The 26,396-nt window shown below is 45.2% G+C and overlaps 1 protein-coding gene across 2 annotated transcripts in view; it reads right to left on the bottom strand.

Annotated features, from left to right (window-relative positions):
* The window catches only part of LOC128591823 (inhibitor of carbonic anhydrase-like), a 63,467-nt gene that overhangs the window by 4,714 nt on the left and 32,357 nt on the right, over nt 1-26,396 (bottom strand). For both annotated transcript variants that reach the window (XM_053599592.1, XM_053599593.1), the window contains exons 7-14: nt 26,152-26,330; nt 24,601-24,772; nt 23,676-23,809; nt 13,621-13,711; nt 12,432-12,488; nt 8,664-8,819; nt 5,859-6,000; nt 100-164 (exon numbers count right to left, since the gene is read on the bottom strand). In XM_053599592.1, coding sequence (XP_053455567.1) covers nt 100-164; nt 5,859-6,000; nt 8,664-8,819; nt 12,432-12,488; nt 13,621-13,711; nt 23,676-23,809; nt 24,601-24,772; nt 26,152-26,330 — 996 coding nt within the window. The remainder of the gene's footprint in view (nt 1-99; nt 165-5,858; nt 6,001-8,663; nt 8,820-12,431; nt 12,489-13,620; nt 13,712-23,675; nt 23,810-24,600; nt 24,773-26,151; nt 26,331-26,396) is intronic.

The following is a 26,396-nucleotide window of genomic DNA, read 5'->3' as shown; positions in this document are numbered from 1 at the left end:
GGGCAGGACAGGACGGCATGGGCACATATCACCAGGGGCAGGACAGGACGGCGTGGGCACATATCGCCACGGGCAGGACAGGACAGCGTGGGCACATACCATCAGTGTTTTGAAGGACTGTGCTGTGCCTCACAAAGGCCACATCTCCCTTCTCCACCAGACACCTGCATGGGAGGGTCAGGTCAGCAAGGAGGTCAACAGCGGAGGAAAGGAGAGGAACGGAGAGAGACACGGCGAGGCCCACACCCCTTCCAGCTCACCCGGCACGTCCTGGCCACCCTGCCCTGCCCACGCTATCCCTGCCCACTGGAGGGGGAATGTAATAGGAAAAGAAAAATGCTGACTTATTTCTATTCTGGATAACTGTTGTTCCGATCCTTATGTTAAAGAGCCATCAGAGGCGCCAGAGGCAGCCCCTGTGCTCTAATCACAGGGATAGCCAAGATCAAAACTCAATGCAAGACATGATTTCAGAGTTTTACCATACTCACATGTCTACTCAATATTAATAAAAGGGAGTGTGTGGCATTAAACATTTGTTCACCCTTTCTCCCATGAAAGATATTTCTCCGCATCCAAGGTGCATTCTTTACATGAAATGTGGAGCACATTAAAAATCAAGTTTGTGACATTCTTTCCGTTGGAAATGGCTAGGGATAGTCAGGAGCATCTTGTTTCCTCTCTCCTGTCTTCAGTCCCTCCAGACCCAGCTAGTGTCAATTACTCCCATCCAAGCTTCCTAAGCTCCCTATTTTTTCCTTCATGCCCACGACATAGACTCCCAGGAATGGCCATCTGTTTTAGGCGTGCCTGCAACTCAGGGCAAGGTAGACAGAGCCCTTCCTGGTCCTTCACTTCCCCTCGGTGTTCCTGCCTTCCTTTCTCCACTCTAGATCAGTGGTTCTCAAAGTTGTAGGCCAGGGAGCAGCAGCATCAGTGTGGACTGAAACTTGTTAGAAATGCAAATTGTTGGGCCACACCCCAGACCTGCTGAATCAGAAACTCTGGAGGTAGGGCCCAGGAATCTGTGCCTGAACAAGCTCTCCAGGATAGTATGACCCATGCTCCTGCACGAGGGCTACTGCTCCAGACAGCTGTCTCTCCATTCTGAAGAGCAGTAACTTCAAAAGGTTTCCCCACTTTCCACAAAACCTGTCTTCCCACGTCCCTACTCCCCTATGCTCACACCCCTGACCTGCCCTCCCGCTTAGTGGAGAACACACAGAGATCATTACAGGGCTTTCTCTCAGCACTTCTCTGCCAGATCTGCCGGCCTGTGTCCCCCAGGCTCTTTCCTGCCAAGAGGCACAAAGGAGGGAAGGCCTCTGTCCAGGGCCTCTGCATCCCAGCCCCTCCCACACTCTCAGCAACTTTCTCCCGTAGTTATACTCTTTCTCTCATGTAATTCTAACCTTTTCTTGTTTACTGGATGCTTTTCATCAGCATCTATATGTCTTTTCTTTAAAAAAAAAAATAACAAAACAAACAGACAAAAAAATCAAACCCCCCCCACCAATTAGTCTTGCCTTGATCCCACATGGCCCCACAGAAAGGGCCTCTCTTCCCCTGTCACCCACACACCTTCAAGGGGTCAACCTCACTCACCCTGGCCAGTCCAGCATCAAGGACTAATTCATTACTAAACGTGTTCCTGCCAGGATCACCAGATCCAGGGGCCAGTTCTCAGTACACGTATTATTCAGTCTCTGAAGTTCATTCTTTCCCCAGTAATTTGAACTGTCACCCTTATTATAGACCAAATTGTCTACAAATTGCAGTATGTTCATGAATCTCTCTTGGGACTCCATTCTCTTCCACTTACTTATTTTTCATTCTCACACTTAAACTATACCCAAGTCACTTTTGACTTCTGCAATTACAAAAGATAACAAGATATAATATACAAGATAACAAACATTATTGGTATATATTGATTATTATAATTTGATACAGATTTCCTTGCTTAAAATGTGAATACATTTTTTGGCACTCTGTGTGTGTGTGTGTATGTGTGCGGGCTTACTATGTTGCCCAGGCTAAAGTGCAGTGGCATCGTTATAGCCCACTGCAACCTCAAACTCCTAGACCTAAGTAATCCTCCTGCCTCAGCCTCCCAAACAGCTGGTGCTGTAGGCACACATTTTTCTAATTCTTTTTTTTTTTTTTTTTTAAGAGATGAAGTCTCACTGTGTTGCTCAGACTGGTCTTGAACTCCTAGCCTCAAATGATCCAAAGTACTAGGATTATAGATGTGATCGACCATGCCCAGTCTGATTTATATTTTAACAAAATCACTCTGGTTGATGTGTTGTGTGCGGGGGTGGGAGGAGGAGGATAGGACAGGTGCATGGGGACCTGTTAAGGGGCCATTACAGGAATCCAGGAAGGCCAGACATGGTAGGATCACTTGAGGCTAGGAGTTCAGACAGCCCTAGGTAACGTAGTGAGACCCTGTCTCTACAAAAAATAAAAACATTAGTCAGGCATGGTGGTACATGTCCGTAGTCCTAGCTACTCAGGAGGCTGAGGTGAGAGGTTTACTTGAGCCCAGGAGTTGGAGGTTGTAGTGAACTATGATCAGGCCACTGCACTCCAGCCCAGGCAACACAGTGAGAGCTTGTCTCAAAACAAAGGAAGAGAGGGAAGGAAGGAAGAGAGGAGGGGAGAGAGGGAAGAAGGAGAGGGAGGGAAGGAAGGAAGAAAGGAAAGAAAGAAGGGAGGGAGGGAGGCAAGGGGAGGGAAGGGAAGAGAAGGAGGAAGGAAGGAAAAAGAAAAGATCCAGGGAGAGATGATGGTGGTTTGGATCAAGATAGTATCAGTGCAGAAGGCTGGGTGAGGAGGTCTTCCAGATGCAGAGCCAACATGATTTGATGCTGCTCCAGATATGAGGCATGAGAAAGCAACAGCAGGCAGAGATAATAGCAAGGATTTGACCTTTTTCCACAAAGGAAAAATGGAGTTGCCTTTCACTAAGATGCAGAAGACCGCCAGAGATGGAAGTGTAGAATTTCAGGATCTCAGTTTCGGACATCCAAATTTGAAATAATGACGAGAAATCCAAGTCAGATACCCAATAGGATGCTGGATATACAAGTCTAGGGTTTCACTGAAGTTTTTTGGGAGAACTCTGGAACTGGAATATAAATTTGGGAATCATCCATGTATAGACTGAATAAAATTATCAAGGGTGTGGGCTTGAAGAGAGAAGAATTCTAGTATGGAGCCCTGAGCACACCAACGTGTAGAGGTTGGGGAAGTGAGGTAGAACCAGCAAAAGGGACCGAGACGCCGTATCAGGAAGGGAGGAGAGAACCCGAGACACTGTGGTGTTCTGGAAGCCAAGGAAAAAACGCGTCCGAGAGGAGAAAAGGGTCGGTGGGGCTGATGATGCTGGTAGGCCGAGTAATGCAAGGACTCAGAACTGGCCCTTTGATTTAACAACACAGACGCCACTGGTGACATAAAAGTGTCGTTTCAGCTGCGTGGTGGCCGTGGTGTACCAAGGTGGGGGAGGTGTGGGGGGGCATTCTGCCTACCTGCTGACGATAAGGAGGTGTGTTTTCTATAGATTATTAAAGAACAACAATAAAAACCAACTACACTGGTGGGGATGGGAGAGTGAACAGATTATTAAGCTGGGTTCTGGGAAGTTAATGGAGTGAACTGGACTGAGCAAATGATTTCTCTCTTTCAAGGAATTTTGTTGTAACAAGAAGGAGAGAAATGGGAGAGGTGGGTAAGATGGGGAGATTTCACTTACTTATTTAAGGTGGGAAATGACAGTATTTTTGTGTGCTGATAGAAATGCTCTAGTAGAGGGCGGCGCCTGTGGCTCAGTGAGCAGGGCGCCAGCCCCATATACCGAGGGTGGCGGGTTCAAGCCCAGCCCCGGCCAAACTGCAACCAAAAAATAGCCGGGCATTGTGGCAGGTGCCTGTAGTCCCAGCTGCTCGGGAGGCTGAGGCAAGAGAATTGCGTAAGCCCAAGAGTTAGAGGTTGCTGTGAGCCGTGTGACGGCACGGCACTCTACCCGAGGGCGGTACAGTGAGACTCTGTCTCTACAAAAAAAAAAAAAGAAATGCTCTAGTAGAGAGGAAAACGTGACAACTTGGTAGAAAGAAGGAAAATTGCTGAGTCAGTCCCCCCAGTGGTGTGGGAGAGGGCTTAGCTGGGAGGCACCTGGGAGGGAAGGGTATCCAGTCCAAGCCTGCAGATGCTGGCATGCGGTGGGTGTGGCGGTGAGGAGGTGTGGAATTTCGCTTCTGATGGCTTCCCTCAGGAGAAACAGCAGAGGTGTGCTAGATGGGAGAAGCGCTGAAGTGTGAGGAGCCGAGAAAGCATGGAATCATCTAGGAGACAGCGAGGGAGTAGACGGGTGACACATGGCTCACTTGAGCTTCACCCTCATCACTGAAGGGAAGCCAGCCAGCCTGGAGGTGCAGGGTGTTGCCTGCACTTAATGACTCAACCAACACTCAAGGAGCGGGAGGAGAGGTACAGGGAAATAATGGTCACTGTTAGCCATGGGACGTGTGCAGGGTAAGGATGGGAAAAGATAACATGGAGAATACTGTGAGAACAGAGAAATGTGCAGGACCGGTGGATCACAGGTCAGCAGGAGCGAGCGGAGATCAGAGTCAAGAAGCTCAAGGAAAAGACAGGTCAGAGGTGGGGGGAGAATGAGACGCTTGAAGCTATGTCTGCTCTCTGTGTGTTCACCTTCATTATGGAAGGCAGGGAAGTTGTGGTTCTGGACAGAACTCCAACAACTTTAGGTTCTCTGTAATACTATCTGCTGGTAGCAAAGTGAGACCATCAAACCTAATACCAGCAAAGAAGAATTAAGCTATTTCAGCAGGGATTAAATATACAGCACAAATCCTTGTAGACCTGTGAAAATACATAACTTATGTACCGCTTATGAAAGAGAGAAAACTTTGCAGAGGGCAGGACAAAGTAGTCTGGCAGTATAATGCCCTGATGTCTATGAATAAAAGGGAGTTTTTATTCCACACAACTCTAATGCACCCAACATGGCCCCACTGACACAAAGAATCAGCACCGCCCACCATCCTTAGAGTTCAACTGACGTCCTTCAGCCAGCCCATCTCCACCCCCACCCCACAGGCCTTCTTCTCTGGTGGCCTCAGCACAGCGTGACTTGTCCAACCCACAAGCCTTTGTCCTTGCTGTCCTTCCTGGATTACTTCTGGGTTCCTCAGGCCCTACTCCTGCTCACTGTCCTCAGCTCCTTTTAAAAGTGGTGGCTTTCCCTGACCACCTCTTCTAAAATTTCTAAGGCCAGTCACTGCCACATCACTGCCCTTCCCACAGCTGGGTCGAGTCTTGCCCTCTCTTGTGTGTTAACTGTCCTGCTCTCCCCGCGAGACTGCGTGCAGGGGCGGCCGGGGAGACAGGAACCCCTCTGGCTAGAGTAGTGCCTGGTGCATAGTAGTGCTCAATAAATTTTTTTTTAAGTGGATGGAGGAGCCCAGGACTATCTATTTTTAAATTCTACTCCTCAGCCAGGCGGGAGAAGCAAGGTGCCTGGTATCCCTCTTGTGATTTAAAACCGAGCCTCTGGTGAATTTCATGACTCATCCACAACCACTCAGAATGAAGTGGCAAATGTAGGACCATGCCTGTGACTCTGCAGCCATCATGCTTGTGCCCCCCAAAGGAGTCATCTGTGTCTGCAGGAGAATGCTGGACTTGAGTCTTTGGGGCTACTTGGAATTTGCAGTAGTTGTGGGTTCCTAATTCTGGCTCTTTCTAAACGTAGCACTCACCTGCTAGGATGATAGAAAAAGAGAGAGAACAAGAAGTTCACTGGGTTGGTGCAAAGAGAAACCACTTGCCTGAAAGCCCCACTGGAGCCGTAGTACCGCTCATGGCTGCTAGGAGTACACATGTCTGTGGGGCTGCTGCCACCGCCACACAAAGCACAGAGCGGGGAGTCCGGATTAGACCCAGGGGCACAGCCTCTACTGAAGAATTCATCTGCAAGGAAGGACAGCGGACGTCAGCTCTTCCTGTGTGTTAGCAATAAAGCCTTAGATTCTTCTCTGTAAAACTGCCTGACGCATGTAAAGACACGTTGAGTTATTTGGTAACATTAAAAGCAAGAACTTTATGGAATTAAAAAAAGATTTCGGCTGGAACAAAGTAAAGGGAACTCATCCAAGTTGGATGGAGGATATGAGCTCACCAAAGTCCAACCTGTCCCCACACAGCACAGTGGTATCAGAGGGCGGGCACAGACTTTAACCCTAAGTGAGTGGACAAAATGGAAGTCCTGGCTGCTTGAACCCGTACCACGTGTTTTCTGACCTCTGCTGCCCATGCCCTTCTTTACAAGTTCTGCCATCATGGCGTCAAGTCCAGGAAGGGCTCAGAGAGGCACCGCCCTGCCCTTGAACTCTGCGGCCGCCAGGGTGACAGTCAGAATCCAGGTTTTATCCCACCAGTGCATTTGTGCTCCCCTCCTTGCTCTGGGGGAAAAAGAACCTGGTTCCATGAAGCTATGGATAAAGTACTCCTCTGCAGGTCTGGGAGTCGGGGAGAAGCCTCAAGCCGAGAGAAGAGTAGGTGTCACTCAAGCGGAGGGTGGAGGAGGAGGCGGCGGCTTCTAAACCACCCAGACACAGGCCTGTGTTGGGGGGGGGGGGGCAGGGGAAAGGCAGAGCGAGCTTCCTGGAGGCCTCGGGGCTGGACCACAGAGAGGAAGGGGGCGGGGGGAGCAGGGTCCAGACCGCATGGGAATTGTGTCGTGGAGATTTTGTTCTTTACTTTACTTTTAGAGAAATGAGGTGTCTCTGTAGGGTTTTAGACAATGCTGGGCCAGGGGTGGTGGGCAGGAGACAGACCTGCACTTTGCATTGCCCAATCTAGCAGCAGGGTGGGTGGAAACCAGGGTGATGTGGAGTTCGGGCAGTAGGAGCCAAGAGAGAGCAAAGGGCAGGGAGAGAGGGGCAAGGACGAGAGAGACATCCTGGCAACCAGTGGGCGTGTGGAGGAGGACAGCTAGGTCTCGGGCGGGGGCAAATGGATGGCCTGGAGTGTTCCACCAAGTTAGGTAGATCTGGAACAGGACCAGGCTCAGCAGGGATGACGCACTCAGTTTCCAGACAGATGAGCCTAATGTGCTTTTGAGATATCCAACTAGAAAAGTCAAACAGGCAGTTAAATATACACAAACAAGTCTGGAGGTCAAGGGGAGATCTGTGTTAGGGATAAGAACTTGACAGTTGTCAACACGGAACAGTGAGAGCAGGCAGTCACCTAGTGCTGAGGACGTGCCGTAGGCGTGGAAGTGAGTGCTTGAGAATTGGGTTTAGACTGGGCGAAAAGAGCTGCATTAAGCAACTGGAACACTTCTCAACTGGGGTGGGAAAAGAGGACTCAGGAAATACTGTTTTGGGGTGATTTGGGGAAATGCTGCTACGAGGTCAATGAGGAAAGAACAGGAACACATCCTCCCTGCGCAGCACGGAGGGTGCTGGGAGCCTTGGCCCCAACTCTCCTCATGGAGGGATGTCAAGGGGCCAGGCCAGGGGCAGAGGAGCGAGCGGCAGGCGCGTGGCTCGGACAGTGCTTTGGAGACATCTGGCAGTAGAGGAGGACAGACAGCAGGCAGGAGCTGGAGGAAAATGTTGGGGGGGGAGTTTAAAGATAGAAGACATTATGTGTGTTTACGCGTTGAAAGATTGTTGGGAACACCAGAGTGAGAAGCAATAAGCCAAAGGTATGAGACTATGGAGGGGGCAGGCGAGTGGCCTGAATCTCAGAGCAGGTAGGCCGGGGACTGGCTGGGGAGGGAGGAGGCTGTGGCAAAACAGCCCTCAGGAGGCCTGGGGCTTTGGCAGCAGGCGGTTAAGACAACTGATGGCTTCAGCTGTCTCTTGCTGTCTCATCTGCTGAGAAAGGTGAGAGATGGACGTGGGTTTGAGGAGTGTGGACAGTCAGGACATGAGGACAATTGTTGGGAAGTGTGACGTGTGGAACGGAGACACAGTGGGGCATGTGAGAGTGTTGGGGGCCCACTGAGGCCAGCGCCTGAAGCATCCCAGGGAAATAAACAGCTCCCTTCAGTGTGGTGTTCTCCAGCTGTGTTCAGCTGCTCAGGTGCAGGACAGAGCAGGTGCCGGGGTCCAGCAGGGCTGGGACTTGTCAAGGGCTTAGAGAAAGAAGAGGAGCAGAAGCCTGTTAGGTGTGGGGAAGAACACAGATGACATGTCTGGTGCAAGCTGCTAAGAGAGCTGAGGATGGACGAGAAGGATTCAGCAACCAAGGGCTTGCAGGTAGAAGGTTCCCAGTGAAGAAAGCAGATGATTTGGTTTCCATGTGGAAACAACACACCCACACTCATGCATGCGCGCGCATCCACACACACTCCACTCTTGCTTTGCAACCCCAGGGGGGCTTCCTGAGCCATTGTGACACATGTAGGACAGGGCCATTTCCTGGAGGTTGGCCCCAGGCCCTCCTCCCAGAAGCTAGAAGTCCTGCCCTGAGGGATATGCTGCTCACCCACAATTTCTGTCAAACTCTTGACTCTGCTGCCCATTTATGGCATTTCTTGCCATTCATTGAACTCAATTTTTTCCTACCCAGGCAGAGACACAAGGAAGGGACTGCCACAACTCCTCCCAGAACACACTCACCAAATTTACAGGAGCCGGTTTGATTGTGTATTACACCCATGGGGATGTTCCAGCCGGCCGAAGTGCCAACCGCAGTGTGGCAGGACCTCTTGCCTCGAAGGGAGTTCCAGGTGACAGCAGCCTCTGATTTCTTAACCACAGCCACAACGAAATAACCTTGCAATAAAGATAACAAGGTGCAGTTTCTTCTTTTTCAGTTGGAGGAAGGGAGAGGGTGAAGGATGGAGTACCAAGTGTGTTCTGACCGGCCCTCCTGCACTGGGCTGGACAATGGCCTCTCCATATGGTAAATAATGTGAATTGGCCTTCTCCATTTCCACCTCACACCCCTCTGGTTGGAGATGTGGAAACTACACTTCCAATGTTCACTCGCAGCTATATTCTCTGTGTAAATTAGGATGTGTGAGGTTGGGAAGGTGGAAGTGACACAGGGGTTGTCTGCCTTCCCCTTCCCCTCTTTTCTGATGGGAAACCAAGTCCTGGAAAACTTAGCCCCCTGCCCAGTTCTCTGTTACCCTTCTTCATTCCAAGGGATTAGAGGCTATTGCAGCAGCAACAGCCTCGAATCAGTTCTGGCTTCCTGTCCCTGGATCACAGCGACAGTCTGTGTCTCCATAGTGGCTCTTCTAGGGATTGAGTTCTGTTTTGTTCTAGGAACCTGGTGTCCACTTTCTGTTAACACTTAACTCCCTGCATTAAATCTCTTCCTGCTTAAAATAGTGCATTTCTTCACTGATCCCTCACTGATGCACTCTGCCTTGTTTGTGTGTACATAACTATGTATGTGTGTGTATATTTAGAGATGAGGGCTTACTATGTCACCCCAGGCTGGTCACAATTTCAGCCTACCTTTCAGAGTAGATGGGACCACAGCACCACCCCTGCATTCAGCTAAATTTCTTTTTTTAATTTAGAGACATTTTCTCACTATGTTGCCCAGGCTGGTCTTGAATTCCTGGCCTCAAGAGATCCTCCTGCCTCAGCCTCCTAAGTGGCTGGGATGACAGGTGTGAGCTGCCACTGCAGACTTGCCTAGCCTTTCAAGCAAACAGCAAAGCCATCTCGGAGAAGACTCAGCTGGCAGCAAGTGTCATCTTTCAGAAAAAAAGCCTGCACATTTATATATTAAATATATATTTCCTTATAAGCTGTATGTTTAGAGCACATATATATGCATATGAGTATAGGACACATAAACACATTCTATACATTACAAATTACACATCATTAGTGGAAGGGTTGCTAAGATACAATTTTAGTACCTTCAGAACCCTCGGAAAATGTCTGCTAAGCTGCTGCTGCCCCTCTCCCTGGGGAGGGGGAAAATCTTGAACTGCTCACCTTGCTCTAGCAGAGGGCCCTCCCAGTAGCTGTCAGGACTAGGCGCTGGGCCAGACAGACTCACACTGCTGCTGCCAAACATGTCTACACGCACACACATATGCACTTACACACATGCTGCTGCTCCCAGATGTGTCTACACGCGCACACATATGCACTTACACACATACTGCTGCTCCCAGACATGTCCACACACACACACGTGCACTTACACACACACTGCTGCTCCCAGACGTGTCTACACGCACACACACACACATGCCCTTACACACACACTGCTCCCAGACATGTCCACACACACACACTGTGCACTTACACATACACTGCTGCTCCCGGACATGTCTACACACACACACGTATTTACACAAACGCTGTACTCTTCCAGAAGAATCTGCTATGCATTCTTCTCTGCGAGTTGCTTTATTCCTCCTCAATACTATATTGTGAACACCTTTATGGATCCGGGCATCTCGTTGTGTTATTGGTTGAATCTAAGTTACATTCTATTTTATAGATGTATGGTATTTTATTACCTGCCTCCTGGTGGATTTACACTGTGATCCATCTTTGCCCTTCTCCAGACCATTTATCTATATAAAGCATTTTGCATATGAGTGTGCACATGCTTAACTATTTCTGTTGAATAGAATTTCAAAGGAAAGAGCTTTAATGACTTCTTTTTTAATGTTGTCTCTGATTTTTCTAGGTTTACCATCATATTATCTACTACTAATAATTTAATCTCTCTTTCCTTTCCTAAGATTAAAAAAAAAAACTGGTTATTTTTCTTACTCCATTCATTCCAAAATAATGTCAGATACCTTTGATGGGAGAGAGCATTCTTTCTTTTTCCCTAATTCTAATGAGAATACCCTTAATATTTTATTTATTCCTATCCCAATATTATATAACAAAAGTGTGCTATTGAGTAAAATCTGAACAGCAAACTGGAATTGATAGTAAGATTAAAATCATAAATCTTTAGAATCAGAAGATAATGTGGCTCCCCCCCCCACCCCCACACACATACACAATTTCTCAGTCAGCCATGCTGCTAGAGTCCCAACTGTCTTCTAGGCATCCTTGTCCATCGACATGTGCATATCATTGTAGTTCTTAGAAATTCCAACTACTCTAAAAGCACTTAGGGTTGTTTCCAACTATATGTGATCAGGATAGACTACATGGCAGATGAAAAGCTGGCCCTTAGCTGTAAAAACACAGAGGGGTGAGGTCCAGTGTCTCTCAGGGTTTGGGTTCCATCACAAATGAAGGGGAGCTCCTAGAGGTGAGCAGGGAGGTGCTGTTTCAGTTTTGCACTCCAGCGGCCTTTGTAGAGGGTGGGTGGTGCAGGACCTCTGTGACTCAGTGCTTGGCAGGAGACCAAGATCACCTGATACTCCTTGTGCCGTGGTGCTCCAAACACTTTACCTTCCAGCTCTCCTGCCTCTTAAGAATCCCAAGCACAAGGGACCACCTGGTTTTCACCTCAGGATCCCCTATCACAGTGCTTTTCAAACCTTAATGTGCATTACATCTGTTAAAACACAGACTGCTAGCTCCCTCCTCAGAGTACCTAACTCAGTAGGTCTGATGTTGGAGCCCAAGAATTTTCCTTCACAACCAATTCCCAGGTGATGCTGATGCTGCTGGTCCAGAGACCACACGGGAGACCCACTGTCTGTCCATTTTCCAGGATTAGGTACCTCAGGGACAGACACAGACAGACCCTCTTTGCTTGTCTGGAGACACAAGGTGAGAGAACTTGCCCCTAGTGGTGGTCTACCTAAAGACAAGCTCAACTCCCCTGCTATCAAGTTCTAGCCGGCTAAAGATAAAGGGGTGGTGTGTGTGTGTGTGTGTGTGTGTGTGTGTGTGTTTCTCCTCCTCAGCTTCCTCAGCAGCATCTATGAATCTCCTCTCGGGAAGCCTCTAGTCAGCCCCAGACGTGCCAGGAATGAGCTCTTGCCCTGATGAGGACCTTCACGCAGCGATGGGCAGCAGCAGGTGCCAAGGCGCAGCACCATGTGCAGCAAGGGCTCAGCTTTCCATTCACCCTGCCTCTTCTCGAGCCCAGTGGCAGCCACCTCCTGGGTGTGTGGCCCTGGGCAAGTCACACAGTCCCTGAGCCTCACTTTCCCCATCTCCATGACCCGGGACAATACTGCCCACGTGCTACAGGGTTGCTGAGAAGAGTGAATGGAAACCTGCAAGCAGAAGTCCTTAGCTAGCTGTAAAGTACCCTACAGATATTATTACAGCTTCAGGACAGATTTGCATCTTAACAACTATTGCTTTTTTCCCACCTCACCTCCAGTAATTTTTGTTTGTTTTTAAGGCTCGCCTCACCCTCTCTCCAACAATGAGCATTTATCTTTGAGGCCCCCCCTTTACCTTTGAGGCCCAGTATTACTGATTGTGACTCACCTTCCACGGGTGTATTCACACAACTAGACCTACGCTTCTCACCACCATGTGTAGGCTCTAAAAGGAGAAATAAAAACAGTCAAGATACATGGCAGTCAAGTCTCGTATTTCTCCACCCAAAGGCATGAGCCTCTCAGTCTTCTCAATGGTCAAGAATATTATAAGAAGCACTAACTAAGCAGTTTGTCACTGGTTATCAACAGGTTCTGCAGGCCCATTTTATCTCCTCTCCCTCTGCTTTTTGCTATTTGAACATTAGGTTCCATCCCAGAATCTCCTTAATACTCAAGCAGATACAGAGAAAGAAAATGTGAAGGAAGTGGGGTCAGAGGCTGTTGCAGATCTTGGCAAAGACCCTCTTGCATCAGCTGTGTAAATCAGTCTAATGTTTTTCTTCCATTCGGAGTCCTAGTGGAAGGTAATTATTATATTCTTGCTATTTTGAAGGGGAAGTTTCCAGTTTGTGGAGTCTGAAAGATCTGGATTCAATCTTTATTCTATCTTGGTCATATCACTTGACTTTCCTAAGGCTCAGGTTTTACATCTGTAAAATAAAGATACCACTATTTACTTCACAGAGCTGGGTTTTGTTTTGCTTTAAGGATAATGTACCTGATGAGGGGTCATAAATGACATTAGGGAAGTCCTCTTCTGCCCTGGCTACATTTTTCCATGTGGTTGGATCCTCACTAAAGGGTGAGGGTGACCTTGCAGGCTCACCCCCTCAACCACTTGGTGCAGCTGGAGTGAGTTAATGACACTAAATTTGGCAAGAGGATGTAAGCACATGTGGCTCAGCCCCATCTTTTGTTATTGAAGAGAATAGAGAAAGGGTGATTTAGATCTCACTTATAACAAAATGTGGTTGCCTTTGGCCTAGGTCATGGGATGAGCCCATAGACAAATCTCCTGAATCCGTGGCAACTCTAACACAAGCAATTTGGCAAGCCCTATGGCAACTCTACACTGTGCCCTCCAGTATCACCATCTCAGACATAAAGGTGTTATTTTAATCTCTTTCTGCCTAACTTCTGCATCTACATTTTAATTGGTTCTGACTCTGGGCAAAGGGGATTTTATCTACAACTCCCAACAATAGTTATTATCTCAACACTGAGCTAAATGATTTCATTACCTATGTCCAGGCCTAGGTGGAATAAAACACAGAAAGGCGCTCCCTTCCACTTACCATAGTTCTCTGCCAGGACAGGCACCAAACCACACTTGCCTGCCGTGTAGATGAATCCTCCATCTAAGCTCATAGCATCAGCTTCTCCTATCTAAAGTTAAGAAACAAATGACTAGCATCACAGAGAGGCTGTCTCCTGTCCCTCTGACCCTCAGAGGATTCCATCTTATTGGCTTCATATCACATGTCCTCATGATTAACCACATCATGAATCAGCCCTGCCATGTAAACACAGGGTTTAGAAAACTGGACATGCTTTTGGCCTGTTGACCCAGGAACAGGAATTTAACCCAGGTCACAGTCCCTGGACATGTCTATGTTCTCTCATGAGACCAACGCTGAGTCCTGGACATGCCGTTACCACACTTTTGGGACCATGGTCACTCAACTCCAGGATCTACAGGACCAGACAATAGATAATTTGATCTATTCCTATGAAATGCATTTTCTTCCAGATGCTGGAGTTAAAATTTGATCCCATAATTGCACTAAGACTGTAATCAGTGCCCTAACATAACAAAGATTTTCAATAAATAATTAATTTTTCTAAATACTTCATTAATGATTAACTTTTCTTTCATGTGGGTATGTAGTTGTTTATATATTGGTTTCATATTAGTATTGAGGACATTGGGTATTTTTTTTTCCATTCTTGAGATACTTTACAAAGAAATACAAATATAGTATAGCAAAGGAGAGGGGATGAGATGGAAGAAGGGAGGAGGAAGGGAAATGGGTATGATCTCACCTACAGTGCATAATGTGAGAGTGCTCAGCAAGCCCCCTGGGTGAAGGGCTCAAATACAACTTTACCTCAGAAATGAAAACAACATAACTTAAACATCTATACCCTCATATTAATTTGTAATAGAAAAAATTTTTAAATATTAAATTATCAGGAGGTGGAACAAGATGGCGGACCAGAGGATCATTCAGCTGAGCTCTCTTAGAACAACTGGGGAAAAAAGAGAAAACCCAGCCATACCTGGCACTGGGACCTTACCCAGAGAGTCATAGCTCAGGGAGCACAGCAAGGAGGTGGTAAGGAGGATACAGTGTATGATCCAGAGCAGTGGAAATCTGATGAATTAGGCAAGTGTTTGCAACTAGCTAGCCTCCCACAGGGATGGGAGAAAGCCTTTCCAGAGTTTTCAGCTGTTGGGGGAAGCTGCATGTTGAGTGGAAAGCTCGGAAGAGTGGGTGGACTTGAACAGTACAGAACAACCAGATTTGAATATTGGTTGGAGTAGATTTGCTATAGGTTTGGTAGCTGTCAAAGCAGCCATACTGAGATGGTCTCAGCAGCCAGGGGGCTGCCATTGTAGGAAGGTTGGGAGAAGGTCTTAGCAGGGGTCTAAAACACGGCCGTTTTAATTCTGCCTGCCAGGATCAGAACTCTACTCTTGGCACAGACTGAGGAACTCCTGCACCCCATGGGAACTGGAGATAGGCGGCACTGTGAGACCTGCCCCTAAAGGATTCTTGTGAGATTTAAGATCCCAACCCAGCAGAGATAACTATCAGGCAATCACCAAAGGCAACTAGTTTGAAATAAGGACCACAGAGATTGCTGGCTGTGCTCTATGTCTTCTAAAAGATCCACAGCACCACTGGTGTCTCAGTGACATACTGCCACATATTATCCTAAAAGCAAGGACTTCTGTTTATTTGGCCAAGAGGAAGAGTTTGGCTTTGCTCAGGCTGAAGCCACTTCAAGATCTAAGCTCTGAGACAAGGTAATTTAAAACAAAGAAGGCAGTGGAAAGGACAAAGGAGGACAAGAAGGTGAACATGAAGAAAGAATACATGAGGAGGAACCAACAGAAAAATTTAGACAACATGAAACCAAAACATAGGAGCTCCCCCAAGGGACCATGAGGCAGCTACTGCAGAAGACTCCACCTATAAAAAATTATGGATTTGATAAGAAGGGAATCTAAAATATGGATGATGAAGACAATAAAAGGAATGGAAGAGAAAACAGAAAGACAGACCCAAAAATCAGACAGAAGATATGTAGAATATAGATAGGATATGGTAGAACTTAAGGAAATGAAGGTGACAATCAGGGAATGTAAAGACATAGTAGAAAGTATCAAAAATAGGTTAGACCATGGAGAAGAAAAAACCTCAGAGTTAGAGGATAAAGTTTTTTAGTTAACCCAGGTAGTTAAAGAGGCAGAAAAGAAGAGAGAGAAAGCAGAACAAGTTCTCAGAGAACTACAAGACTCCATGAAGCATTCAAATATACGAATAATAGGGATTCCTGAAGGGGAAGAAGATTGTCCCATAGGAATGGAAGCCCTACTAGAGAGTATCATAAATGAAAACTTCCCAAGTTTTTTTTTAATTAATTAATTTTTTTTGTTGCAGTTTTGGCCAGGGTCGGGTTCGAACCTGCCACCCTTGGTATATGGGACTGGTGCCCTACTCCCTGAGCCACAGGCACCACCCGAAAACTTCCCAAGTTTTACTAAAGACCCCAACACACTCTTCTCAGATTGATATTGAATTCTGGGTCATCTCAGCTCAAACAGAGCCTCTCCAAGATACATTGTAATGAACTTGCCCAAAGTCAAGATGAAAGAAAAAATTCTACAAGCAGCCAGGAGCAAGCTCCAACCAACCTACAGAGGCAGAACCATTAGGATGATAACAGACTTTTCAACTGACACCTTCCAAGCCAAAAGAGCAGGTCATCCACCTTCAACATTCTCAAACAAAACAATTTTTCAGCCCAGAATTCTATATCCTGCTAAACTAAGCTTCAAAATTGATAGACAAATCAAATCTATTGTGGCTTATAGCACTAAGGAAATTTGCCACAACAAGACCAGCTGTACATGAAATACTTAGACCTATTCTCAGCACTGACCACCACAATGGACCACCAGCAAAGTAACACCCAGAAGCTAACAGTCAAAACTTAGCTTCCATAGTGGTGCAAAGGATAAAACTACATCAAGGACTTTTACAAAATAAGATGAATAGAACTCCACCACACTTATCTATTCTCTCAACAAATGTCAATGGACTGAATTCAACCCTGAAGAGGCACAGGTCAAGGGGCACGGTTTTCAGCACCCTAGAAAAGTGGCTTTGTCTCATATGTGCTTCTTATGGTACGAGAACCTAAGACGGGAAAATTCCATTCTCGGCCATAAGTGAGACTCGGGGATTAATTTCTCCCTACTTGCTAAAACAGCAGAGACCCGCAGGGGTTAATTCTTCCCTGCTTGCTGAAAAGGCCTTGAGAAAGGAATCCCTGAGGTCCCCCGACTATTTAGAGATTTAGCACCTGCCTGGAGCTGAACAGTTGCTCTTCATTCCCTAACTTCGAATTACACAAAAGTTTCTTTTAACCTTTTAGGGAGGTGGGTGAACAGAACAGACAGCCTGGTGTCCTTGTAGTTTGTCTTTAAGTTATATGCTCCAGACTTAGAAATGATGTGTACATGCTTTGTAACATTTATGCTGAGGAGAAATTTTTTTATGGCAGTCTCAATTTCAATTAAAGCTTTTGTTCTTTATTCTTACTTATTCTTATCTGATGAGTTCAGATATATAATGCAGTGAATAAAGATGTACAATCGCTGTGAGCCTGAGCGAGCCTCAGTCTTCCCTTAATAAATCATTCATTCCATCTGCAGTGATATCTCTGTGTTGTTGATTGGGCTAGTGGACAACAACACACAGGCTAGCTGATTGGATAAAAAAGTACAAGCCATCTATATACTGTCTCCAGGAGATACATTTAGCCTTGAAGGACAAGTCAAGACTCAGGGTTAAAAGATGGAAAATAGTATTTCAAGCAGATGGAAATCAGAAGAAAGGAGGGGTTGCAATCTTATTTTCAGATATAAGTGGATTTAAAGCAATTAAAGTTAAGAAAGATAAAGATGAGAATTTATACTGGTCAAAGGAATAATAGAACAAGAATACATTTCAATTTTAAATATTTATGCACCTAATTAAATGCTCCCAGATTTAGGAAACAGAACTTGATGGGTCTGAGCTATTAATATGATATCTCATAACACCATAATAGTTAGGGTACTTTAACACCCCTCTGACAGTACTGGACAGATCCTCTAAACAAAAACTAAACAAAGATACAAAGGACTTAGATGTGACCCCAGAACAAATGGGATTAATAGACCTATACAGAACACATCATCCCAAAGCTAAAGAATATACATTTTTCTTGTCAGCCCATAGTACATACTCCAAAATCAACCACATCCTAGAATATAAATCAAACCTCAGCAAAATTAAAAAAATAGAAATGATACCTAGTATTTTCTCAGACTACAAGGCAATAAAGGTGGAACTCAACTCTAACAAAAATGTTCATCTCACATAAAGACTTGGAAATTAAACAATCTGATGCTGAATGATAGCTGGGTACAAGAAGAGAGAAAAGAGGAAATCATTAAATTCCTCAAACATAACAACAATGAAGACACAAGTTACCAAAACCTATGGGATATAGCAAAAGCAGCCTTAAGGGGGAAATTTATCACACTAGATTCCTACATTCGAAAAACAGAAAGAGAGTACACCAACAAACTCATAAACCATCTTATGGAATTAGAAAAAGAACAATCTAATCCCAAACCCAGCAGAAGAAAAAAAATAACCAAAGTAAAACAGAGATTAATGAAATTGAAAACAAAAGAATCATTCAGAAAATCAATGAAACAAAAAGTTGGGTTTTTTGAAAAAATAAATAAAATTGATAAACCTTTGGCCAGATTAACTAGATTAACAGAAATGTAAAATCTCTAATAACCTCAATCAGAAATGACAAAGGGAAAATAACAACAGATGCCACAGAGATATGAAAGATTATCTCTGAGTACTACAAGAAAGTCTATGTCCAATAATTTGACGATGTGGAGGAAATGGGTTAATACCTGGAATCACAACCTCTCCCTAGACTTAATAAAGAAGAAACAGATCTCTCAAACAGACCAATTTCAAAAACTGATATAAAATAAACAATAAAAAATCTCCCAACAAAAATATGTCCTGGTCCAGATGGCTTCACACAAGAATTTTATCAAACCTTCAAAGAAGAGCTTATACCCATACTGTAGCAATCATTCCAAAAAATTGAGAAGGAAGGAATTTTCCCCCAACACATTCTATGAAGCAAACATCACCCTGATACCAAAATGAGGAATCGATCCAGCTAAAAAGGAGAATTTCATACCAATTTCACTAATGAATACAGATGCAAAAATTCTCAATAAAATCCTAGCCAATGGATTACAGCTACTCATTAAAAAAATCATTCATCACAATCAAGTAGGTTTCATCCCAGGGATGCAAGGCTAGTTTAACATATGCAAGTACATAAAGGTAATTCACCGTATGCAGGAAAAGTATTCAATAAAATTCAGCATCCTTTTCTAATTAGAACACTTAATAATATCGGCATAGGTGGCACATTCTTAAATGATCAAAGCCATCTACAACAAACCCACAGCTAATATTATACTGAATGGAGTAAAACTGAAAGCTTTTCCACTTAGAACTGGAACCAGACAAGTTTGTCTTCTATCGACATCACTATTCAAAATAGTGCTGGAAGTTCTAGCCAATACAATCAGCCAAGAGAAGGAAATAAAGGGATCTAAATGGGGACAGAGGAGGTGAAACTCTCACTCTTTGCCAACAATATGATCTTATACTTAGAGAACCCCAAAGACTCAAGCACAAGACTCCTGGAAGTGATCAAAAAAAAAAAAAACATACAGCAATGTCTCGTGATATAAAATCAATGCCCACAAATCAGTAGCCTTTGTATATGCCAATAACAGCCAAGATGAGAAGCTAATCAAGGACACAATTTCCTTCACAGTAGCTTCAAAGAAAATGAAATGCCTAGGAATATACCTAATAAAAGAAATGCAGGACTGCTGTAAAGAAAATTATGAACCCCTGAGAAAAGAAATAGCAGAAGATATTAACAAATGGAAGAACATACCATGCTTATGGCTGAGAAGACTCAACATTGTTAAATGTTTATACTACCCCTCCCAAAGAATGTCTATCCTAACCAAAGCAATCTACACATTCAATGCAATCCCCATTAAAATATCATCATACCTTCAATATTTGAAAAAAATAATTATTCATTTTGTATGAAACCAGAAGAAACCCTGTATAGCCAAGGCAATTCTTAGTAACAAAAACAAAGTAGGGAGTATCACCCTAGCAGACTTTTGGCTATACTACAAGGCCACAGTGATCAAAACAGCATGGTATTGGCACAAAAATAGAGACATTGACATGTGGAACTGAATAGAAAACCATGAGATGAAACTAACATCTTACAGCCCTGATCTTTGATAAACCAAACAAGCATATACACTGGGGAAAAGAATCCCTATTCAATAGACAGTGTTGGGGGAACTTGATAAACACATGTAAAAGACTGAAACTGGACCTGCACCTCTTATCACTTACAAAAATTGATTCAAGATGGACAAAAGATTTAAATCTAAGGCATGAAACAATAAAAATCCTTGAAGAAAGTGTGGGGGAAACACTTGAAGGTATCAGCCTGGGAAAAGACTTCATGAAGAAGACTGCCTGGCAATCACAACAACAACAAAAATAAACAAATGGGACTCAATTAAACTGAAAAGCTTCTGTACAGCCAGGGAAACAACAACCAAAGCAAACAGACAACCTTCAGAATGAGAAAAGATATTTGCATATTATGAATCGGACAAAAGCTTGATAAGTAGGAACTATAGAAAACTCAAATTAATCAACAATAAAAGACCAAACAATCCCAAATATCACTGGGCAAGAGACATGAACACAACCTTTTCTAAAGAAGACAGGCAAATGGCTAACAAACATATGAAAAAAATGCTCATGGTCCCTAATCATCAGAGAAATGCAAATCAGAACCACCCTGAGATAATCACCTAACCCCAGTGAGAATGGCCCACATCACAAAGTCTCAAAACTGCAGATGCTGGCATGGATATGGAGAGAAGGGAAGACTTTTACACTGCTGCTGGGACTGCAAACTAATACAACCTTTTTGGAAGGAAGTTTGGGGAATCCTCAAAGAACTCAAATTAGAGCTCCCATTTGATCCTGCAATCCCCTTACTATGAATGCACCCAGAAAAAAAAAAAAATTTGTACTAGACTATTTATCGTAGCTCAATTTACAATCACCAAAATGTGGAAACAGCCTAAATGCCCACCAACCCAGGAATGGATTAACAAGCTGTGGTATATGTATACAATTCAGCCATTTAAAAAGATGGAGACTTTACATCTTCTGTATTAATCGGGATGGAGGTGGAACACATTCTTCTTAGTAAAGCATGAGAAGAATGGAGAAGCAAGAATCCCATGTACTCCATTCTAATACGTGGGCAGTAGATGAGCTAATACAAGGCGGGTTAGGGGAATGAGCAAGTGGGGAGAGTGGAGGAGCGAGGGGGGTGGGGGGTCACCGTGTATGGCACACCTGTTGGGGGCGAGACACGATTATAAGAGGGACTTTACCTAACAGATGCTATCAGTGTAACCTAATTCTTTGTAACCTCAATGCATCCCAAACAATAAAAAAAAAATTTCATTTTAAATCAATTACTTTTTCTATTAACAGAGCAAAAATCGTGTACCTATAGTCACAGATAAGGTCATCAAGATAAAAACACACATAAACAAGCTCTTTGCTTTTGACCTGTTAACTACTCTTCTAGAAATCTAAAATCATTAACTACAGAAGCAAAAACTTACTAAGCCCTAGTCATGTTCTGGGCTTTTTTTCTGAACACTTTACAGTGGTTACTTCACATATGCCTCACAAACTCAAAGAAGATGGGTACTATAATTTCCCCTCTTTTACAAATCAGTAAATTGAAGCAGAGAGAGATTTAATAATATGTCCAAGGATGGCTACTAAGACTTAAACTTAGTCAGTTTAATTTCTTGACTTCTGATTTAACAACTATTCCACGTGGCCTCCAGGATCTGATTACTCCAAAGCATATATCCCTAAATACTGTGCTATATGTGTTTTTTTCATTCATAAATTACATAAAAATGATACCTCATAGGCTTATCATGAAGATTAAATGAGTAATGCAAGTTAAGAGCTCATATGCATAGCACATAGTAATTCCAGAAATATTAGCTATCATGAATATTAAAGATATACTCAGAAATACTGGCAGTTATAAACATAATGATTTTCAATACCACATTATCTATAATAGCAAAGAATTCAGAAATAACTCAAATGTAGACATTCAGAAATTGCCTAAATAAATTGAGGCAGAAATAATTGGTGGAATATTATGCAGCCATTAAAAATATATTTTAAAAGGAATGTATTAATTTGCATTCCCACCAGCAGTGCAGAAGTGTTCCCTTTTCTCCACATCCACGCCAACATCTCTGGTCTTGAGATTTTGTGAGCTGGAACATATTCTTCTTAGTAAAGTATCCCAAGAATGGAAGAAAAAATACCCAATGTACACAGCCCTACTATGAAACTAATTTGGGACTCTCACATGAAAGCTATAACCCAGCTACAACTTAACAATAAGGGGAAGTGGGAAAGGGGGGGTGGGTAGAGGGAGGGGAATCGGTGGGATCACACCTGTGGTGCATATTACAGGGGTATTTGCGAAACTTGGTAAATGTAGAATATAAATGTTTTGGCACAGTAACTGAGATAACGCCGGAAAGGCTATGTTAACCACTGTGATAAAAATGTGTCAAATGGTTTATGAAGTGAGTCTATGATGCCCCATAATCATATCATTGTATACAGTTATGATTTAATAAAAAAATTAAAAAATATATATATATATTTTAAATAAATGTTTCATTAGCTGAAAAAGTACCCCAATGTGCTCAAAATTTAAAGTAATAACTATAGCTAATACTTATTGGCTGCTTGCTTACACAGGGCAATGTTATAAGCACTCAAATTCATTTAATCCTTACAATTAACAACTTTAGGAAATTGTTATAAGCATCAAATCTTAATCTTAAGGGTTAGTGCCAGGGAGATTTATCAAAATCAGAATCTTCTGACATTAAAAAAAAAAAAAAACTGCTGGCTCAGTGCCTGTGGCTCAAGCAGCTAGGGCGCCAGCCACATACACCAGAGCTGGCAAGTTCCAATCCAGCCCGGGCCTGCCAAACAACAATGACAACTACAACCAAAAATAAATAAATAAATAAATAAATAAATAAATAAATAGCTGGGCGTTGTGGGGGGTGCCTGAGGCAAGAGAATGGCTTAAGCCAATGGTTCTCAACCTTCTTAATGCTGCTATATATTTTCATTGTTACAAAGGGGTCGCGACCCACAGGTTGAGAACTGCTAGCTTAAGCCCAAGAGTTTGAGGTTGCTGTGAGCTGTGACTCCACGGCACTCTACCCAGGGTGACAGCTTGAGACTTTGTCTCAAAACAAACAAACAAACTGTTATATAATGCATAATCTTTTAAGTTTGTCAGTTTTTCTCTTTTACTTACAAGTTTGCTTGGTCCTAAACCCAAAAATAGTATCTGCTCACAGAGAAATAGAAAGTTAATAACAACACAAATACATCACTCAAAAATTATGTGATGATGATGTCTGAGTGAAGTTACAAATGATTTTATTTTTATTGGTTTATTTAATGTAATTTTTTTATAATTGGGAAAAAAATTTAAGCTACAATCGAAAGACTGAAAAGGTTGATCTGCTTTCACAATCCACAGTGGCCCTGAACACCCCCTAGAATATCACCCCACTTCCCAGAGCTCCCAGGCAGGATGCCCCTCCAAGCTCCCACTCCAGAGCTGAGCCCTCAAGGAGTCTGGGTCTTGGGCTGGCTCTGTGTTCCCACCTGCTCTCAGCTGCAGAGGACTGTGGGGCGGGTGCAATGGAGGAAGCTCCTGACAAGCGCATCTTAGCACAGAGGCTGATGAGGGGGCGTCTAAGAAGGGAGTCTCCAATGCCAGACTTGGCAGAAGCACTGTGGACGTGTCTGAGCCCCCCATGGAAGCAGGGCCCTCCTACCGTGATGGCAGCAATGCAGTCCTCAGGAGTCTCCTCCGTGGTGCACTCCAGGGCACCACCGCTCACCACACTCCAGTTGTCACACTTGGCCTTCTCCTGACGGCCCACCGCGCACCACCGCACCTTCTGGGAATCTAGAGATCCAAAGGAATTTGGGTGGGTCTGGAGGTTCAGTGCCCCTGGCTGCAAGGTGGCTGCCCAGCAGGGCCCTGAGGGACAGCAGCAGAGTGATAATTTGTCAGAAAGAGCAGTGAAGGTAGAGCTACTCCCTCGCACCTGGCCTCACCTCCTCAGGTACACCTCTCCAGGGAGGCCTCTCTGGAACCAGCACAGCTCAGGGTTTTCTGTCACAGGACTGGCTCCCTGTCCAGGCTGTGTGCCCCAGTTGGTGGCCACATGTTCAGTTCCGGGTGGGCCTGCTTGCCCTCCCCTTACTCTCATGTCTAATGCAGTGGCTGCTCTGTGATAAATGCCCAGAAACGATTGGTCGACTAAGTGGAGGGGACAAAATAGAAGAAGGAAGGAACAGACCACAGTGGTCCGTGGAAGGCAAGAGCCAGACAAAAATCCTCTAGAATCCTGGCTCTGCTCCTGATGGAGGTGGTGGCCACGTTCCCACCTCAGTTCAGCTCACACTACTTTCTCTGTTCTGGCTGGGATGAACCCAGTTAATATAAAGGAGCCAGAGCCATCATTACAGCAGATCGTCTACAATATGAAGGTCTTTAAAACCCTTTTGTAAACACACAGTTTAGGCCTTTCTCCAAACTTGGCAGAAAACCCTCATGAACCCAACACAGTTAGTGGCTCCCTTGGGCTCAGCAGGGACTGGGCGAGGCTTGCAGGCACCCAGAGAGCCTCAGGTGATGGCCCACCTGCCCTGCTGCCCAAGCCAGGCAGGTCCCTCCCAGGACATCACAAGTACCTGTGTGTAGACGCTGAGTTTCAGGAAAATGCTCATATCCTAGGTACAGCTTGGCATCCATCCTAGGTGGGACCCTTACCAAGCCATGGGAAGCATCAGTAAATAACAGATCTTTCCCATGAGGAGACCCAAAGAGCTGAAATTCTGGTGACTTGTCCTTTCCAAAATGTTCCTGTTTAAAGGATAAAAGAAACAGTGAAGGATGGAGGCTGGCTGGGTAAACCAAACCCAAAACCAGACGAGGGACACAGAAAGGAAGACACAAGAGTGCCTCAGAGCGACAACAGTCACCAGGGTCCTCAGCATCTCCATGGCTCCCAGTGTTCTCCAGTCTCTCCATGGAATGATTTACTCAAATCTCCCTGCCCCAACTGCCTGCCTTATGTGCCCTCAAGGAAACTGCCAGGAGCTGTCCCCACATTTGTACAAAGGGCCAAGGGTCCACCATGTACCAGGCACCTGCCTACCTGTCCCTCTCCAAGGTCGCTGGTACTGTGTTTCCACGTGGCGGTCAGTGAAGGTGGCCTCACCCTGGCCATTGGATGGCATTAAGGGGCTAATGGTGGTCTGTGCCCTGAAAGGACTGGTGATCCAGAACGTTGGGCTGGAAGTCAGGCCTCCTGGGCTCCTGTTCCCCCGCTCCAGGCCTGCCACTGGATGTCTAGCTATGGGACATCACACAGTCCCTTCCTTTTTCAGGCTTCCGCAAAAACAATAGGCCCTTTGCCTATGACTGCAGCTGGCTGGCCCAGAGCCACTCCTGATGTGGCTCACAGCAGCACCTACCCACATGCTCTTTCAAATGTCTGTCTAGTTTTGACTTCTGCTGTGGCTCTGTATGAAATGGCACCTGCTGCCCTGCGTGGCAAACTCTCACACTTCCCTAGGGTGCACACAGCTTACTCCCCGGGGCCAACAGAAATCTTCCCAGGTACATCCTGCAAATTAGTCTCTCTGTCCTCCCCAAATGACACAATCCATGTCCCCAAGGTTGTGTGATTCCATCTGGTGAGAATCTGTATGTCTCCCACACTCATCTATGAGTGCTTTAGGGGTAAGTCTTTGCTTACGTCATCTCTGAATCCCTCAGTGCCGAGCAGAGAGATAAAGGGGCCTGACTCTGGGAGACTGCTACCAACAAATGCCACACAGAGAGAATGCTCACAGCCTGGTTCTGCTGTGAGGAGGGAGTGTTGGGAGGGCCTCTGCTGTCATGGGCTATGGGAGAACAGGGAAGCACGTGCTGGAGGAAGAGGGGGCATCTGAGCTGTGTGCTGAGGACACATTTAGAGTGGAAAGAATCAACTCTCCACTGTCTGCAGACAGCCATTCCCACGGGGTTGCCATGCCAAATGAGGGTTTTATGACCTCTGCTCTGTAATACAACCAGACTGAGTTAGTTTGTCAACAGTGTCGCACACTGAGCTCTGGTCTGTCAGTGAAGCAGATCACGTATCCTAACCCATAAGGCCTTCTGGAATGGCAAGAAGGCTAAGAAGGAAAATCTAAGCAGGGAGCACTTGCAGGAGGCGAGGACAGCACGTGGGATACCTGGGCCCGGTTGAGAAGCTCCCAGATTAAGTCCTCCTTGCCGTCGACACTTCGAGCCACAACCGCATGAGAAGGGACCTTGGCCAAGTGGCAGTCCTTGTATTCATCCACTGGCTTCCGGGTATTGTCTAGGCAGAGCAGCTCATACTGGTCCCTGTCAGCTTTGACTGCCAGGTTCTCTGTGGGGGGAGCCCAGAAGAGCCGAGTGCAGGAAGAGCCATGAGCCACTGTTAAGATGAGCCCCT

This window comes from Nycticebus coucang, chromosome 8, assembly GCF_027406575.1.
Source record: "Nycticebus coucang isolate mNycCou1 chromosome 8, mNycCou1.pri, whole genome shotgun sequence".
Taxonomy (NCBI): Eukaryota; Metazoa; Chordata; class Mammalia; order Primates; family Lorisidae; genus Nycticebus; species Nycticebus coucang.
Note: the sequence above shows the minus strand (reverse complement) of the source record. Positions and strands in the feature narration are given on the sequence as shown.